Source organism: Ctenocephalides felis, unplaced genomic scaffold, assembly GCF_003426905.1.
Source record: "Ctenocephalides felis isolate EL2017-DRISC unplaced genomic scaffold, ASM342690v1 CF-g0.4_SCAFFOLD_03571, whole genome shotgun sequence".
Lineage (NCBI taxonomy): Eukaryota > Metazoa > Arthropoda > Insecta > Siphonaptera > Pulicidae > Ctenocephalides > Ctenocephalides felis.
Window position 1 is genome coordinate 10,959,266 of NW_020539725.1, and position 19,926 is coordinate 10,979,191.

The 19,926-nt window shown below is 27.8% G+C and overlaps 3 protein-coding genes and 1 pseudogene across 3 annotated transcripts; 3 read left to right on the forward strand and 1 right to left on the reverse strand.

Annotated features, from left to right (window-relative positions):
• The window catches only part of LOC113385614, a 6,655-nt pseudogene extending 4,606 nt beyond the window's left edge, over nt 1-2,049 (forward strand).
• Nucleotides 2,050-2,894: 845 nt separating this feature from the next.
• Nucleotides 2,895-7,350, forward strand: LOC113385092 (zinc finger protein ZPR1-like). Its single transcript, XM_026622899.1, has 7 exons — nt 2,895-3,310; nt 3,379-3,631; nt 4,162-4,384; nt 4,506-4,720; nt 4,986-5,146; nt 6,650-6,825; nt 7,092-7,350. The coding sequence occupies exons 1-7, from the start codon at nt 3,215-3,217 to the stop codon at nt 7,294-7,296; spliced, it is 1,329 nt and encodes a 442-aa protein (XP_026478684.1). The 5' UTR covers nt 2,895-3,214; the 3' UTR covers nt 7,297-7,350.
• Nucleotides 7,351-8,519: 1,169 nt separating this feature from the next.
• On the reverse strand, nt 8,520-13,545 carry LOC113385197 (DNA polymerase epsilon subunit 2-like). Its single transcript, XM_026623019.1, has 11 exons — nt 13,430-13,545; nt 13,215-13,362; nt 12,950-13,134; nt 12,732-12,880; nt 12,439-12,520; nt 12,255-12,374; nt 11,657-11,798; nt 11,142-11,368; nt 10,867-11,050; nt 8,861-9,037; nt 8,520-8,754 (listed from the first exon to the last, which is right to left on the reverse strand). The coding sequence occupies exons 1-11, from the start codon at nt 13,498-13,500 to the stop codon at nt 8,662-8,664; spliced, it is 1,578 nt and encodes a 525-aa protein (XP_026478804.1). The 5' UTR covers nt 13,501-13,545; the 3' UTR covers nt 8,520-8,661.
• Nucleotides 13,546-15,291: 1,746 nt separating this feature from the next.
• Nucleotides 15,292-19,627, forward strand: LOC113384531 (egl nine homolog 1-like). The gene is made up of 5 exons (XM_026622263.1): nt 15,292-15,852; nt 17,057-17,176; nt 17,342-17,422; nt 18,189-18,342; nt 18,718-19,627. Exons 1-5 carry the CDS (start codon nt 15,325-15,327, stop codon nt 18,909-18,911), a joined length of 1,077 nt encoding a protein of 358 aa, XP_026478048.1. The 5' UTR covers nt 15,292-15,324; the 3' UTR covers nt 18,912-19,627.
• The last annotated feature ends 299 nt before the right edge of the window (nt 19,628-19,926 follow it).

Sequence of the window (19,926 nt, forward strand, 5' to 3'; positions counted from 1 at the left end):
GAAGAGGTTGTATACAGTTGATAACTCATTACCAGCATGCCAGTGGACAGAGAGAGTTAGAGTTACTACTATTGCTAGAAAGTAAGCGATAAAACTCATATTATAATTAATCAATTTTATAATCTATAGCCAGGAATTAAGTATAAACATATTTTTCATTTTATATATACAATATACAATATTTTCAAAGAATCATAAATAAGATAAAATAGTGAATGAAGCACTTACAATATTCCTTATAAAGTAAAGAATAATTTTGTTAGTTCTAGCGCCTTATATGAAATTAATCTTACTAGTAAAATTGTTTAAGATCAACATGATTCAGCTATTTTAAAGTTTGTTGCTTATCTTCCTAGTTGGGCTGATGCAGCAACAGGCATGCCACATATCAGTGCTGGTTTTGATCAGGAAGCAGCAGCAGTATTAATGGCCAGAATGGTTGTTTATCGGGCTGAAACAGATGATGGACCTGATGTCTTGAGATGGGTTGATCGTATGCTTATTAGATTGGTAAATATTGTTCCTGTTTATAAATTGTTATAAAAAAGAAAGGGTTGGTACATATGTAATATTTTATTACTATTCTTTTTACATGTAATGAAATAATATCTTAGAAAGAATTAACTACAGTTTTTGATTTGATTCAATATTTTTTAATTTATTTACAAGCTAGTAATTTAGCTAAATAATATTTAGCAATGCATTTTACTGCACTTGGAATATGTTATTATGTATCAAGATATCAAAATTGTGTTTTACTTTTCAAAACAATTAGTGTGTAAAAATCTAAACTTTATTTAATATTTTCAGTGCCAAAAGTTTGGAGAATACAATAAGGATGATCCTAATAGTTTTCGATTATCTGAAAACTTTAGTCTGTATCCACAATTTATGTATCATTTGCGAAGATCACAATTTCTTCAGGTATTTGGAATATAAATAAAGTATTAATATTTGTAGAAATAACAGTTATGTATCTGGAACTATTTTATCAAGCAAAATGTTTATTGTTTTAAGGTATTCAACAATTCTCCGGATGAAACCAGCTATTATAGGCATATGCTAATGAGGGAAGATTTGACTCAATCATTGATTATGATACAACCTTTGATTTATAGTTATAGCTTTAGTGGTCCTCCAGAACCAGTGTTATTGGACACAAGTTCTATTCAACCAGATAGAATCTTACTTATGGATACGTTTTTCCAAATTTTGATCTTCCATGGAGAGGTATATCTCACATGCTTTATATATACAAAAAATCATAAATTTTCATAATTTTTTTCAATAAGTTGTTAGATTTAGTAACCAAACTCTAGAAGATATAATTTTTTTTACCTTTATATTTATTATGTATGTTATTTTTAGACTATAGCTCAATGGAGAGCTTTGCGATATCAAGATATGCCTGAGTATGAAAATTTCAAACAACTTTTGCAAGCTCCAGTAGATGATGCTCAGGAAATTTTATTGACACGTTTTCCAATGCCTCGTTATATTGATACCGAGCAAGGTGGATCACAGGCTCGATTTTATTATCCAAAGTCAATCCCTCGCAGACACATAACAATATGTATGCTTATGGAGGAGTAAGTATTGTAGTATACAGAAGTTTGATATTTGATATAGTAATTAAATAACATAAATTATATATTTACAAATTTTTTTTATTTGGGCAACTTATTTATCAAAATTGATTGTGAATTAAGTAATTAGATTCAATGATTCTAATACATTTATTGATGTGCAAATATATGTAGACTATTTTTATTAATCTTAATTATGTAATGTGATTCTATAATTTATTTTCTAAAATTAATTTTAGGACGGAGGAGCACCAGTATTGACTGATGATGTGTCTCTTCAAGTATTTATGGAGCATCTAAAGAAATTAGCAGTATCTTCAAATTCATAAAATTATATAAAGACAGAAAAAGATATACAAATCTTATTTTATCTGTAATATTGTGTGTACAGTCTTTATATTTGCAATATAGATAAGTAATAAATTCAATTGATTATGAACCTAAATACATTGATATATTAAAAGAAACATTTTACACTAAGATTATGCATTTTTAATTATATTTGCAATATCTGGAGTTACATTTACCTGGCAAAATAGTACTAATTTAAATTACATATGTTTAGTAACAAATAATGTTATGGTGGAACTTAATTGTGTTGTAAATTACATTACAATTACAATTCTGCAATTAATAAGTCAAAAATTAAAGTGTATGCAATGGCAATTTCAAATAAGATTCTAAAGGAATGGAATATGACTGGAATCACATCCGAACAGTTTGCTCCTAAAGTAGACCTAAATAAGTCTTTATAGTAAATTTGGTCGCTTTCTTTAAAAAAATTTTTGATGTTGGAAAATAACCATTTGCTAACATTTTGAGATGCATGTAAAAATTATCATAAATTTATTTGATATTGCTTGATTGATATCATATATTTTCAATTATATTCACTTTTTTAATGCAGTAAAAAAAATAACAGAATTGTTTGAAAGAAAACATTGACTAATTTAACACAAAATGAAAAGTGATAGAAAAAATTGCAATATTTCAATCTCCACCTAATTTCAAAACATTTCAATCCGCCACTATTAAAAACGAGATTGAGTTTGCATAATAATGTATTGATAAGGATTTTCAATTTTTAACTACTATCCATTTGACTTATTTATTGTTCTATTGAATGTGTATTTAAATTAAAATTTATTAACGGTTTTAAATTCATGACAATAAACTATTTTGTCAGTTGGTACTTCTGTATGCACTTTTTTTTTTATAAATTTATTGAAGGTTAGAGATGTTTATGTCAAAAACATGAAAAATGCAAATGATTTCGGATTTATAATGTTATAATAATTGATTTTATTCTCTTTTAATAATTAATATAGAAAGCATAAGTTTAATATATTGGCCACGCCTACTGCCATAAACTCCTTCCGCTAAAATAATTCGCAAACCGCGTGGAATCAACAGTTTGCAAATTGCACAAATTACATTTTCGTTCCATGCTTCTATTTTTCTTCGTCACATTCTATTTTTAAAAAATCATATATTTTTAAATGCGCTTTTCATCTTCTTACATTATTATGTTTAATCTGAACATATGATACGGTTAAAATAAAACTTACGTGTGCTTTCAAGTGTCAAAAAAGATTTTTCATACGTGAAATATTTAATATTTAGATAAAATGTCTGCGAAACCTTTATTTAAACCTTTAAATGCAGATGACATCGAACCAGAAATTACAGAAATATCTTCCTTGTGTATGAATTGCCATAAAGATGTAAGAATTGTTCAATAACCTATAAAAATATTTCATAAATAAATATTTATACAAATTATTTATTTCAGGGTACTACTCGTTTGCTTCTAACTAAAATTCCATTTTATAAAGATGTGGTTCTGATGTCATTCTCATGTGATTATTGTGGTTTTGAAAATAATGAAATTCAATCCGCTGGAGAAGTAGCACCGAGAGGAGTTAAAATTAAATTAATGGTAGAATCGACCAGTGATCTGAACAGAACTATTGTCAAATCAGATTATAGTTCTGTTAAATTTGTTGAATTGGATTTTGAAATTCCTTCTCAATCTCAAAAAGCAGGTATATATTTCTACTTTTATGTGAGATAAAATATAACTTATTCTTAGTTTTTAGATTTTACTTAATTGAACATTCAAACATACAAAACTTGTTTAGCAATAAAGAAAATTTTTACTTTGTGCATATATAGATATATAAAAATGACATCGAACAATTTTCCTGTGCTTAATATCAGATAATTAAAAAAATATTTTTATTCTAATAAATGATTATTAATTATACAATGACTTACAACTGTTACAATGACTTACAACTGTTATTAATAATTATATTTTATTAATATATTTATTTAATATTTATTTATATTTATTTTTTATCTCGATTTAATATTCAGAACCACATAACATGCATATTTAATTACATTTGATGATTTATCATTATGGTCTTTATGAGTAAATTGTTATATTGCCTATGGTTCATAATTACAGATGTTAATAGTTGTAATGTTATTATCGAATAGGATCGAATAACTTTTTTTTTTACTTTACATACAAATATTTATATTATTTAAATATTTATTATATTTTCAGAAATCACTACTATTGAAGGTATCATAAACAGATCTATATCAGGACTCAACCAAGATCAGAATGCAAGACGTCTTGAGCACCCAGAAACGGCTGTACAAATTGATGCATTTATTCTATCACTTGAAAAATTGAAATTAGTTGAAAACCCATTCACTTTTATTCTGGAAGATATTTCAGGAAATTCTCATATTGAAAATCCCAATGCACCTAAAACTGATCCAAAGTATGTTAATAATTCGTATTTTAAAATGTGCATTTAATCCGATTCTTTCATATTAATTTTATTTAATTTAGATTTACATTTTTAAGTTACAAAAGACAATAACATTTTTGTTTTTTTACAGATTATCAGTGAACTATTTTGTGAGAAATGCTGAGCAAAATCATGTATTGGGTGTTTTTACTCATAAGGAAGTTTCTGATGACAACAAAGATAATATATTGAAGCCTATAGCAGAAGATGATTTTAAATTGGAAGATTTACATGGAGAAGTTTTAACATTCCCTACAAACTGTCCTGAATGTAATGCTCCTTGTGAAACAAATATGAAAATGACTAGTATCCTTAATTCTATGTGTAATTACATACTATTATATTCAAATGGTGGTTCTTGCAAATATTGTCTCGAGTGAGGCAACATCAATCAAAAAAAAAGTTTTCAAAGCACCCTTATCTAACATTTGGTTAAATATTTCCATTTATTTAATTTATACTTTTAATTTTATAATTGACTGAATTTTTACATGTTTTAAGTAAATTTTCACAATTTGATGCAAGAATTTTTTATCATTTATTGATATTGTTCCTTAATTAAGCCTTTTAGATATTCCACATTTTAAGGATGTTGTTATAATGGCAACGCTATGTGAAGTTTGTGGACATCGAACAAATGAGGTTAAATCGGGTGGTGGAATTGAAGAACATGGCATGAAACATACTGTACAAATTAGAGGTAAAGAAGATTTTTCTCGAGATGTTTTAAAGGTAAATAATAAAATATACATTAATAAAAATTATTATTAGAATATATTCTTTAAGGTATTGTTTTATGAGGGGACTGATGCATTTCGCATACCATTCAATGAAGATTGACAAATTTTAAGACTATCATATAATGTATTTAATTTTTTAGTTTCTCACCGAAGTTTGTTTTTGTGAGAAAAACTGTTTTGCTAATTTTGTTTTCTCGACGTTTGAAGCCTTTCTGAATCGAATGAGACACATGTTTGCAAGTGTGTGCATGTGAGCTGTTATTGGTACCTTTTATCGACGTTTTCCCAGAAACGGTTGAACTGATTTCAAAAATTCAAAAGCCATTTGATGGAACTTTATAAGGTCGAGCCGATTCTTTACAATTAGCAGAAAAGTGCAAAATTTTTCTTTACCAATACCAACATTGGTATTTTGCCTTGAGGCAAGTTACATGTACTTCCCGATATGTGTAAACAATTGACCTAATCGAAAATAAATTAATTTATCAGTGAATAAAAGTATTCCGAGTAGATTTATTATACATAATTGAAAACGAACGAACACGATCGGATTCTTCTCTAAAAGCAAATTTTCACAAATTAATAATTTTTATAATTGAACCAGTTTCCATAGGACTTTAATGGTTTAGTATTTTCATTAAGACCAGGTACTCTATCGTTATACCAAGTAAATATATTTATAAATATATATTTACTTTTATTAGACTATAGTCTAATTTATGCAGGGTGGGACATCTAGTGGTCCTAGTGATCTAGTGATCTTACGGTTAGATATTTCTGTAAAGAAAACGTATAAAGTATTATACATCGTTAGAGAGGTCTCAAAATTCTTAGTTTTTTCCCCATATATCGCAACTCCGAATTCCGCACGGTGTGGCCTACAGGCAAGTTGCTATCGATAAATTCCAATTTTTAAATGGGCCACCCTATATTTTAACAAACGTCAAAAAAAACTACTCATGTTCTCAAACTTTGATGAATTTTTGAAATTAAACTACTTAGTATTAGAAAATTCTAGAAGACCATGATCTATATCGCCAAAAAAAGTTCCATAAAAATCGGCTTAAATTTTGTTTCAACAGTTAATTTCAAACTAAAACTAATCAGTATCATTCCCAACAAATATCTTTCAAACAGTTTTTGATTTTTTTTTAAATCGATTCAGTAGTATGAGCTTAAATGTGAACGAAAAATTCAACACTTTTTTCCAAATTACAAAGAAACGGCTCAGCAGATCGTCGTACAAAACTGACAAACGATAGTGCTCATTGAGATACATCAAATGGCTTTTAAATTTCTGAAACCAGTTCTGGCGTTTTTGAGCAAACGTCGATGAAAGGTCTAATTTTGACAAATGCCAAAAAAACGATACCAATTTTTGCAAACTTAGAATTTGTTCAGTAATATCCAGACGTATAAAAATGTAAATGTATGTTTGCAAGTTCTGAACATATGTATTAGGATAAAACTGAATTATTGTTAATAAAAATTTTAGTCTGAAACATGTAGTGTGGAAGTGCCAGAATTGGAATTGGTAATGGGCTCAGCAGCATTGAATGGCAGGTTTACTACTGTTGAAGGATTACTAAGTGCAATGAAAAATCAAATTGCTAGTAAAGAATTTATTTATGGAGATTCACAGGACAGTGAATCAAAAAATAAAATGGACAAGTAAGTTTTATTTATGTGTATGTTTATGAATTTATTTTACTTTACTATAGAATAGAATTTTATAAAATGGTTCATTTATATGGGAATATTTTAATTTTCGTGAAGCACACTTAATCTATAAAATTATATTACAAGTTAGTTTTTTGAATTGCACAACTAGATACGGATGTTTTCTGAATAAATCTAAAAAATAAATCTAAAAAGCAGTAATATTATCTTTTAATATAAAATTTTATGTAAAGTTTTTTTACATGTAATTTTTTTAGATTTTTGGAAGAATTCCAGCAAGTTCTCGATGGCAAAAAACAAATAACTTTAATACTAGATGATCCTGCAGGCAATAGTTATGTACAATCGTTTAATGATGATGGCACACCAGATGAGCAGTTGAAAGTTACTAAATATGATAGAACATATGAACAAAATGAAGATCTAGGTTTAAATGATATGAAAACTGAAAATTATAGTTAATGTTTGATACGTTTTATAAATATTTTTATTGTAATTTCATAATGGAATTGAAGAACCTCAGGATGGATAATATATTTTTTATGAAATTTTAAATAAATATACCAAGTTTTATTTTTATAAATATTTATTTTTTAGTTATTTATCATCAATTTTTTTTCTAAGTGCAAATTTATTGTTCATAATTTCAACTCAAGTTTTTAACTCCTAATGTAGAAGTTTGCTTTCGCGAAAAAATCCAATTTGCTAATTTTATGTTTTCTGTATTTTCAGTCATTCTGAATCGAATCAGATTAAATTTAAAAAAACTGTGTGTATATGCAAGCTGATTTTTGACCTTTTGTCGACTTTCTCTCAAAAAATTTCAAACGTTTCAGAAATTTAAAAACCATCTGTGTAACTCGATAACGACTAGCGTTTGTTAGTTTTGCGACTGTCGGCCAAGCCGTTTCTTTGTAATTAAGCAGAAAAATGAAAAAAAAATTCGTCCACTTTTTAGCCCACAATTTTGAACCGATATTGGTTTTATACAATTTTCGTTAAACTTTGCGTAGCTATAAATTTAGTAGTCTGACAATAGAGTACCTACTAAAATATTATAAGACTACGACAAGCGATATTTTCACCAAAGTGTAGAATTACGCGCCTAAGCGATTCTAATCAGAATTCATGCCTTTTGAGCACACGTGTTTTGAAGGTAGCTACTGATTACAGTCGACGTTCACACGACGTTATACTAAATTCATAGAACATGAAACAGATGAAATAAAATACCTTCAACAAATTGATTTATAAGATTACAGATATTAAAATTGTGATTAAAAGAAATCAATTGGAAATTGTGTTGATTATTTTTTTGTAAAATCGAAAACTTTACTTTTGGTATAAATAGTTGAACATTTTACATAAGTAGCTGAATGTTATTGACTCGATTATGTATATGCATGGGAAAGTACTTACAACTAGTTTATTTATGTGATCAGCAAAACATTTTCATTTATAAACATAAGATTTATATAGAATCTACAACCAGTTGAAAGTAGTTCTGATTTGATACAAAAACACTTTTGAAGAAGGAGGAAAAATCCTGTATTTTTACATCTAATTGGAGACTACCAAGTTTGCCTTTCAATACTAAGATGATTAATAGTGACATTATGAGCAAAGGTAAAAAGAACACATTAAAAAATATTAATCACTTATATTTATATAAAAGAGTTCCTTGTGGAGGTACAGATAACACAGACACTGTTTTATGAAAATAGATCAAATAATCTAAATTTTACTTTTTTATTTTAAATAACATGTGGTTCTTTAGCTCCTTCTGCATAGTCCATTTTGTTGGAGGTAAAAACGAGGGTTTAGAATTCAATCATCTTTGTCTGATATTTGTGAATCTTCTATTGTTCTAATTGCTGGTACATATACTTTGAATGAAAATTTGGATTTTGGAAAAGAACCCTGAAAGAAGCAAATAGTTAGTTGTAATTCTCTTCCGATTGTTTCAGGAAGTACACACATATATGATATGTTCATGTATTCTTTTTATTAATATTGTAATACTTACAGTATTAATCACCAGGCAATCATAAAGACTAGCATTGAAACCACTACTAGTATCTCCTATAACAATCAAATCAGGCAGAGGGTAAAGTGATAATGCTGCATCATGGGCCCACAGTGTTGGAACAACCAGCTGAGTAACTGGAGCCAATGTACCCTGGCATATTAATGTCCTGGCAAACTGTAAGAAAAGCAAATTGATTTATAAGATTATTTAATATATTAATTTAAAAGAACAAATTTGAGGATAGTGTACACTTTGATACACTATGATCAAATTATCATTTAATGGAACTTTATTTGTATTTCTATTATTTCGCATTACTTCTCGAAGAAAAGTTTGTTTTAGCAAAAAAATACAGTTTGCTAATTTTTATGTTTAATTTTTATGTGTCGATGTTGCAAATCATTGTGAATTGAATGAGACAGATTTTGAGAAAAAGTATATATATGTGTGTGTGTATTTTTATGTGAGCCGATTGTTGACCTTTGTCGATGTTTTCTCAAAACCGGCTAAACCGATTTGAAAAATTGTAACCCGAGAAAGATTTGCGCTTGTCAGTTTTGTGCAACTATCAGCCAAGCCGTTTCTTTATAATTAGCAGAATAGTGTAAAATTTTTCGTCCACGTATCAGCCCATAATCTTAAATCAGTTTTAAAAACTTAAAAACTGTTCGACAGCGGTTGAATTATAAAAATTCATCAAAGTTTAGAATTTCGCCGTGCACTTGATGGATTCTAAGCAGAAACTATGCGGAGATTCTAAGCAGAATCTATGCCGAACATCTATAATATACGTTCCGCGTTTCTTTTTGTAGGTTGCTACGTTGCTACTGATTACAGATGACGCCCACACTTTAATAAACTAGTTCGTATTAGTATTTTACCTTGAAGCAAGTTACCTCGGAGTATTTTCTGAAATTCAATTTTCAAAAATCAATAATTTTTATAAGTAAACCAGTTTATTTTAACAAACGTTAAAAAAACTACTCATTTTTTCAAAGTTTGATAAATTTTTGAAATTAAACTACTTGTCATAAGGCCGTAATATTTCAATAAGTTCTATAAGACCATGATATATATCGCCAAAAAAAGTTCCATAAAAATTGGCTTAAACTTTTTAATTACAAGAAAACGGCTCGGTAGATTTTCACCTAAAACTAATCAGTATCATTCCCAACTAATATCTTTCGAACAGTTTTTGATTTTTTAATATCGATTGGGTAGTATGAGCTTAATTGTGGACGAAAAGTTCAACTCTTTTCTTCAAATTACAAGGAAACGGCTTGGCAGATCGTCCCACAAAACCGACAAACGATAGAAAAATTTCTAAAATCGGTTCAGGCGTTTTTGAGCAAACGTCGATAAAAGGTCTAATTTTGACAAATGCCAAAAGAATGATACTAGTTTTTGCAAACTTTCAAGAATTTTTAAAATCAAACGACTTTACTTTATTATAAGAAAACGGCCCGGCCGATCTCTACCAAAAACTGATCATCACGATTCACAACCAATATCTTTTTGAACAGTTTTTGAATTTTCAAAATCGATTCAGAATTGCGGGCTAAAACGTGGATGAAAATTTTTTCACTTTTCTTACAAAGAAACGGCTTGGCTGATCGTCGTGCAAAACTGATAAACGCTGGTCTTCATTGATATACATCGAATGGCTTTTAAATTTTTGAAATCGGTCCAGCCGTTTTTGAGGAAACGTCGATTTACGGCAAAAAATCTGTTCACACACACATACATATACTTTTTCCAAATTGGGTCTCATTCGATTCAGAATGGCTTGAAACGTTGAGAAAACATAAAATTTGCGAATCGGATTTTTTTATGAAAACATGAACTTCTTCAGAAAGTTAAATATACATTTTTAGAACCCGAAATAGATAAAATAAAATTTGTTAAACAAAATAATTTAATGTATACAATTACAGATATTATAAAGTAAGTTTGGAAAACATTAATTGGAAATCACTTACAACTAATTTAAAAACGTAACTTACATGCTCGCCCAAATCACCTTCTGTAGGAAACTTAACTGCATTACGGCACATTTTTGTTAGCAGGTCTGCTCGGCAGACCAATACTTGCTGTGTACAATATTGAAGTCGACATGGGTTAGTGGCTAACTTTACTCTTGGTATCTTTTTCAAAAGACTTGTGGCCAAGCATTCAGGGATCGGCAATCTTATGAGCAATGATTTGTTTTCATTATTAAAAGAAATTTCTATCTAGACATTCCACAAAATGTTAACAATAACTTATTAGCTCTACTAACCTTGGCAATAACTTTGGAGCTGATGGATCATCTGCTGAAGGTACAAGTATAATATCAGTCTCAGTTTTTATATTTTCGAAATTTGAAATTAAGTCGCCGAGTGCACTTAAGTGATTTTTCAAATTAAATGGATTGCCGTTCTCTCTTACAAATGGTCCCATTAACACTATAGCGACAGGTGGACAAGAATCATATCCCGAGAACAATTCACCCAGTTTAGCCATCACCTTTAATAAAAAAATAATACATTATTTTATCAAAAATAATGAGCAAAGTTTAAACCATATTTATAGTATCTCATTAGCAACTGAACATAATTGCAGCAATGCAATATTTGATTTTCTCATACTTTTTTCTCTACTTTACTAGGTCATCTTACATCATCGAAATGCAATTTGTTATCAGAAATTTTACTGAACAGAGACTAGGGAGCGCAGCAAAAATTGTAAAATTAATGGAAATTATCAAAACTACTTAATTGAATTTTGTTGAAGTCTTAGCATTGTAATATTTACCTGTGGACTATCTAACCAAACATCAGAAAGAAATGCTATTGTGGCATCCGCATTATTGTTTTCTATCGCTGCAAGTTTTGGGGATAATTTAAGAAGCGTCCGACTTGGTCCTCCCCATGTGTTTAAAGTACCAAAATAAGCCCTTTAAATTTATTTTACTCAATTTACTACAGCATAATAAATTCAAATATCTTTTAAAAGTATTAAGATTTAGATAATTTAATATATTTCATTTAATTTAACCTATGAAATATAATAATGTTTTAATACTGAAGGAGCGAAAAGATTGTATTTCAAAGCAAAACTATCATTATTTATTCAAATATTGGTGGTCAATTTTCGAAATATATCATAATTATTTTTTGAAAATAGACCACTGATATTTAAATAAATTAATAATCTAAAGCCTGGTTTAATATCAATTTTCAATTTTGCAGTATAAAATACATAATTTTATTATATTTCTTAAGATATATTATACCAAAAAATATTTAATCTTTTAATTTATAAGACTCAAATATTATGTTTTCACCTTCCCATCACCAGTATAGTTATAATTTAATGCTAAATTCAAATTTCTATCAATTATTATACCTACCTGCTATTTTTAGCAGTTTCCGGTGGAGGAAAACCAAGTCCATGAACCATTAATATGCCATCCTCATAATTTCCTTCAGCTAAAATAAAACAGCCTTCACAAAATAAACCATTATGAAACCTATGAAGCAGAACATAAATCACAAATATGTTTATAAGATCAAAAAATAAAGAAATGAATCAACCTGGCATTAGTTATATTTATTGGTACAGCACCCGTAACATCTTCAATAAAAAATTGGCCTTCTTTTAGTTGAGTTAATAAACCTACAATATGAAATAAAATATAAATTTCGTATAAATTAAAAAATTATGAAAAAAATATATGAAAAAGGTTAGCAGTTATATGAAAATTGATTAAAACTATAACTTTATGTAAAACTGGTAACATAAATATATTAATTATATAATAATTAAAAAGCTTCATTTTACTTAATAAAAGTACTATAAAAATATTTATTAAACTTGGCATTCCTACCTAATACTACTACATTATTCATTTTTGATAAACTTAATAATGTCTCTACTGTTCTAAGATTAAATTTTTTCCCAGGTTCTATTTTTTTGCCTATGACTGGTGGACAGAATAATTCATGTCTGGATATTCGTTGGTAAAGTACTGCATACCTAAAATCAAATTATCTATAAATAAATATATATATTTATTATTAGCACAATAATTAGTTACAAGTGTACCTATATTTCATGTAGTCTGATTTCATATTAACAATGGGCATATATTGAACAGTACCTAGTTCCGATTTCCTTTCCTCGGGTAAAAATTTCTTTCGCTCTTCATTGTAATAAAACTTTGGAACGTCAAATGCACTTATAACACTAAATATTGATTCTGTATCATCAGATCGACTCCTACTACATGACTAAAAATAATCAAGTAAAGATACAAAGTACATCTTTTTCATTAATTCAAATTATTGTCTATGTTATCAATCATTTTTACCTTTATAGCTAATTCGATTTCATTTTGCCCTACAACTGGCAATTTCAATTCCTGTGTTTGAACATGTGCTGTGAGTTTATTTAACCATAAATTTTGTTCGTTTGGTGGAAGAGGGGTCAACTGGTCTAGGAGAAAGGTACATGCTTGCCTAAATATGAACAAATTTATTAATTTATCACAATAATTAAGATATTTTTTATAATATATTGTTTTACGATTGTATCTTATAGCCACTCAGTGAAAATGCTGAATTAATCTGTTTTCTTAATTTGTTTATATCACACATTTTGCATTTGAACTTCTATTTGATCTTTTACTTCTTGTATCTGATCTTTAAAGTTTTGACAATTTAAAAAGTTCGCGCTTAATTTTACGTCATTAGATTACCAGAAGCGGCAAACCTAAACACTGTCGTTAAAAGAAATAAAGTTTGAAGGAGAAGATAGCAAATTTTCTGTTTGAATATTGGATGCTATGATTAGATGAATTAATTTTGTTAAACGTGGGATATACAATTAAGAGTTCAGCAGTTTTATGCTAATAATATAAAATATAAGAACAAAATGTTTTATCAGGGTAATAGGATTGTATCCATACTTCTTGTATACTCTTCTTTTATCTATGATTGTATTATTTTTAATTTTTTGGCGTTCTTTCTAATAAATAGTAAAATAGATGAAAATGAGACATGAACATTACAACGCAAAAGTAAAAATAAAGTTTTCGTGTTTATTACATCGCATTATATTAAACAAAACCTAGTAACTATCTATGTATAAATTTATAGTTTTTTTTCTTAACTTCCAATAGGGAAAAGTAAGTAATTGCAAGAAAATCTAAAATAATTTCTTTTACAAATCTTTACGTTTTTGATGTTTCTGAACATTTTGGTATTTCTTAGAAGAAATGGATGTATGTGTTTGTGTGTGTGTGTATGTATGTGCAAATACAAATTTTCATCGACGATTTCGCAAACACAAACAAAAAACATTTGATTCCTAATTTGATAAGGAGACCTGCTGATTAATTTTGGCCAAGGCAGGTCTATCCGTTTCGAAGATACAGAGCAAAAACTGCCAAAAATGCTAATTCAGTTTTTGAGAGAACGGAGTATCCTATTTCAATAATTCAAAAAACATTTTGCTTGTATTGACAAAATCAAAAACTGGTTAAATTTTTGGGAAGACAGGTCAAACGGTTTTGGAGATCGAGTAAAAAAGGCAAGTGGCAGTCAAAAATAATAATAAACATATGCATGTCAAATTATCAGATATTTTACAAAGATATTAATATTAAGTATAAACTTTGTGTTCATGGTTTTCGTACTAAGTTTATCCGTTTTTCTGCGACACGGCGCTTACGCGCTTTGATATTTCTTCTCTAAAATACGCAACATGATTACTTTGGAATAAAGTTCAAAATTTTCAGAATATAAAAAAAATCCAAATTTTTAAGTCGTTTTATTAATTTTAAAATTCTCAAAAATCTCATTGTTTCAATGTATTCAAAAATTTTTAAACATTTTAATTTTGGTACAAAAAGTTCCAGCCACAAACCACTAGTTAATAGTAATATTGGTGATGACGTTGCGTTTGTCGGTTTTCCAAGAAGCACCAGACCCTTGAAGGGGTCAACTTAGCTTCTATGGTATTTTTAAGAACGAATACTCGTATATCGAACTTTTATATTCATGTCACTAGTTTAATAATAGTATTTATTGATAGAAATACTACAGTTTGCAACAATATATTATATTATTGTTAAGAGTTTGCAAGCCCTGCATCAAAACGAAGAGTTGTCAACAAAAAAAAAAAACTGGCAATACTTTTGGCTTTGAATGGCAATTCGTCATTACAAACGTACTATGCGTACTAGTTTAAAGTCAATAATAATGTATTTATAAATACCATTGTAAAAACACTTCAAGAGAATTTCAAAATATTATTATTAAACAAATTCACATTTCTTCAAACACAAACAATCGGCAAGAGTAAATGTAGCCATTATGTATTTGATACTTGCACAACGACATTAATTGAAGGTTAAAATCTGTGATTCATTAGCAATGTACGATCTTTAACATATTTGTAAATAATTGTTTTAAATTAAAATGAATGGTTCGTTGTTCCAGTCCTGCGTTGTCTGCGGATCAAACAATAATTTGCAACGGTGTTCTAGATGTCATATTGCATATTATTGTTCCCGCGACCATCAAAAATTAGATTGGAAACGTCATAAAATTGAGTGTTTACCTATTAATAAAGTTAATACCTACATCGATCAAGGATCATCTGAGACAGAAATACTGAGTTCGAGAATTGAGGCTTTGAAACCAACTAAAAATCAGAATTATCAGGAAATCAGCTCAACTAACTCAATTAATACCTTACCATGCACTAGCAACAGAGTCAGCAATAAAAATATTGTAAAGGATTTCACAGAAATTTCACTTGGATCTGAAAGTGCTGAAATCAGAGATATGTTTAACGATCAAGTTTATCACGAGCACATTTGCAAAAATGTCATTAGAGATATGAACGATTACGGGGTATGCGTTGTAGATAATTTTTTGGGAAGGAAAAGAGGTTTAGCTATTCTGGAGGAAGTAAGAGGTCTGTACCGAACAGGAGTATTCCAGGTGAGGGTGATTGAAATATTTGGCCAATGTTATATTTGCATGGTTCATTAAAGTTCGGGAAAATTGTTCATGTTAATATTTCATAATCAACAAGGTTTTATTTCTAATACATTATTAGCATTCTCTAGATTTTACATTTGATAATTTGTTACATTAAATTGAATTATTAATCTGCTTATTAACCAGCTTATTTGCTGTTTATTTGGTGCAGTTTAATAACATTTCTATTTATATAAAAATCTTCAATATATATAGAATCGAATCTAAAATACCTACGATATTGATTATATTACTTAATTTAAATTTACACCAATATTACAAACATTTTAGGAGCAACCTTCATAAAGTCCCATGTTTTTCAAATGTTTACAAAAAAATTGCAGGAAATTTTTTCATGGGATTAATCCATATATGGATGTATGGAAACATAAATATATTTGTTTATTCTTTTAAATAATGAAAGGTTTTATACCATCATTTATTTCATATTGCAGTTAGGAATATTTCAATCAATTTTCTATTGAAGGGAGATAAATAGGTTCAATATAACTAATTAATAAAATATTTAAGTTTTTATCATTTTTACATTTAAAATCGAAAATATTTATACATTGTGGTAATATTATGAGGTCATTGTCTTCCAATTAATCTGCCTAATTACATACGGTGTGCAAAGTCACCACAGTCATTCAGAGATTATTGAGGCATTTTTTATAAAATCATAAAGGATTCTTTTATTTTTAGTTATTACTTTCATAATTAATTTACTATAGGGGTTAGAGATCATACACATTGCAACATAGCGTACATTATCCTTTCGCTATTTTAAAAAATCATTTATGCCATAGCATTTGTTTCTAGGCATATTATCATTCCTTATCAGATGATCAGTTAGTTTCAAACATTTTTAATCATTACATGGTTAGATCATATATTCGATTTTGGTAAGGTTTTTAAATGTTTTTGTTGGATTTGGGTATGAACATATGACAAACAGACATACAGACAAACTTTGTGGAAAAATAGGGTCTACTGGGAGAAAATGGAATCTTATTGCATAATGACTAATCCTTCATACAATATTATTATGCATCAACCAATATTTACTAATAATGATTTTAAAATCAAACAGATAAGTACTAATACTAAAGTGGACATTGGTAACTTTTGTGTAATTATTAACTGATGTTCGATTATATTTTAGGATGGTCAATTAGTATCAAGCAAATATAATCAGAATATAAAAACAATTAGAGGTGATCAAATTGCTTGGAAAGATGGAAGAGAGGCAGATTGTTATAATATAGGCCAATTAATTGGCAAGGTAAAAAGAAATATTTAATTTGCAATAAAATCAATAATTTATTAACAATTTGTTTTGGGTTTAATTTTGCAATACTGATAGTAAGCATGAAACTAGTAGGAGTTTCAATTTTTTATTAGTTGTTTAATAATTTATTTTATAATTTTCATGCTTTTTGTTTTTTAGGTTGATGCAGTAATTATGACTTCAAATAAGATGGCAAACAATGGTAAAATGGGGCAGTACGTCATCAATGGCAGAACCAAGGTAACTAGTAAAAGCCGTTTTTCAGTTTTATTATATGTATATCATCAGTTCAAATTTTTTTGTACACGCAAGATCAATATGCGTGAATAAATGAAGTGCACGGGCAAAAATTGTGTTATTTTTTAGTTTTTATTTCTTTCTAGATCTTTTTTATTATAAAAATATCAAGTTTACAATCCTGCTGATACATCAACTTTTGATGTAAGCTGCTAATACCAGTACATTTTTTTTTAAAGAGAGCGAATTTTGAAAATTATAATTTCATAAGTTAACAAAAATCTTAATTTTTAAAAATTTAAGACAATGTATCATTATTTTGGACTGTGGTCTCAGAAATGTTATTAACGATTAAAGTTCCAACATTTAAGAACAATATTAATGAAAATCAAGTACAATAATCGAAAAATTGTTGGTTTGACCAAAGTTTTGGATTGCACTTAAAAGCTCATCATTTTCAAACTTATGTGATAATTTTTTTTTCTAATTTTTTTTGTGATAGTTATCAATATTATTATGCCGTGTAGATATATTAAAATGAAAGACATTCATGCTGTTGATATTTAATGTTTATATTAAAATATTGAAAAGTTGATTTTCCCAGTTAGTTAGATTTCATTAACATTTCTTATAAAGATTCATATTATTGAGATACAAATTTAATTTAAATCATTTGTTTGTTATAATTTGATGGCCTATAAGTAATTGATGATCAAAGTTTTATTGCAAATAATATTTCATTTATTTTTGTTGAATTTAAATTAATTAGGCTATGGTAGCTTGCTATCCTGGATCTGGGACCCACTATGTAAAACATGTAGATAATCCAAATAGCGATGGTCGATGCATTACTGCCATTTATTATCTCAATCCAGACTGGGATGTTCAAAAATATGGGGGACTTCTACGAATATTTCCTGAAGGTAACCTAATATTTATATATGGTATTACCAAATTGATTTAAATGAATTGAATATTCATACAAAACATATATGAAAATTGTCAATTCTGTAAAATGATTTTTAATAAATTTCTTAAAATCTGCTAAGAACAAAATTACCATTTTAATGTTGCAATCTTGAAGCCAAAATATTTTTTAAAATATGTATATATCATAAACATTTGTGATCAATCTTATGAATTTAACTTTGACTGAAATCTTGGTTTTTACTATTTGATAAATTTAAAAATTATTCCTTGTCGAAACTTCAACAATTTTTTGAATGACATCCATTGCTAATGTAAAGTAAAGTTTTAGTAACATTTTGTTAAAAGTGATTTTTTTATATCTCTTATAGGATGCGACAGGGTGGCTAATATAGAACCTGTGTTTGACCGCATATTGTTTTTCTGGTCTGATCGCAGAAATCCTCATGAAGTGCAACCTGCACATCAAACAAGATATGCTATCACACTTTGGTATTTTGATGCTAATGAACGAGAACAAGCTTGTAGGAGGTACTCTCAAGAACATAGTACTAAAGTTCAATAGGGAATATATCAAGTAAAAATTTAAATTCGAAGCTAAAATGCATTATTTATTGCTAAATATTCATCATTATATTCATTTTTTTAAAAAAATTAGACTGATTCAAGCTATAGCTAACACTTGCAAAAGTTAGATTAGTGTAAATTTAATCTCAAACACCCATTGGTTATGAAATGAAATAATTACGCAACATTATTTTCAGATTTTTCAAATTGAATATTTTATATAAGTATTTAGTTTTTTTTTTCAAATTTTTACCCTCAACATTTGCAATGAATGCATTATTTATTAGTGAATGTATAGAATGAATGTTTGTGATTTGTGCTAGGGATTACCAGCAGCAAACTGGTAATGAGAAGATGTTGGGAAAGCCTGGTGCTAACGAAGTATTTACACAACTTTAGTTTTAATTAAATGTAATATAACATTGGTATAATTTTTTCTAACTTTTAATTAATATTTAATTTCTGTAACTCATATGTAATATACAATGAAATGGTCATAAAATAATTAATGAAATTTTAAATTAATTTTTTTATTTATTCAAATAGCTTTTTTGAACATAGGCAGACTGAAAGGTACAAATGCTTAATAAATGTTTGAATGAAATGTTTAATGAAGTTATAAATCCTTCATACACGGTATTACCAGGAATGAGATTAGGTATTATGTAGATAATTATATTAAATATTAATAAAGGGATCATATATTGATCTTTTTTCATTTTTAGTGATTAGAATTAATACCGGTCATTAACTTTCAATACATCTGTATTTTATTTTTATTTTGATTGGAAAATGTATGAAACTATTGTTTTGTTCTCTAGATTGTAGTCTGATTGGATCAGCATTCAAATGCTTAAATATACATACATATATAGTATGATTAATAGTAATTAATGCAAGTGATATATAAGTTAAATTTTGATAAATTTGTATAATTTGTTGATTACTTGGTAAACAAACTTTAAACATCTTTTCAGCCATCAAATACAAATTTATATAACTTTTGTTTTTTA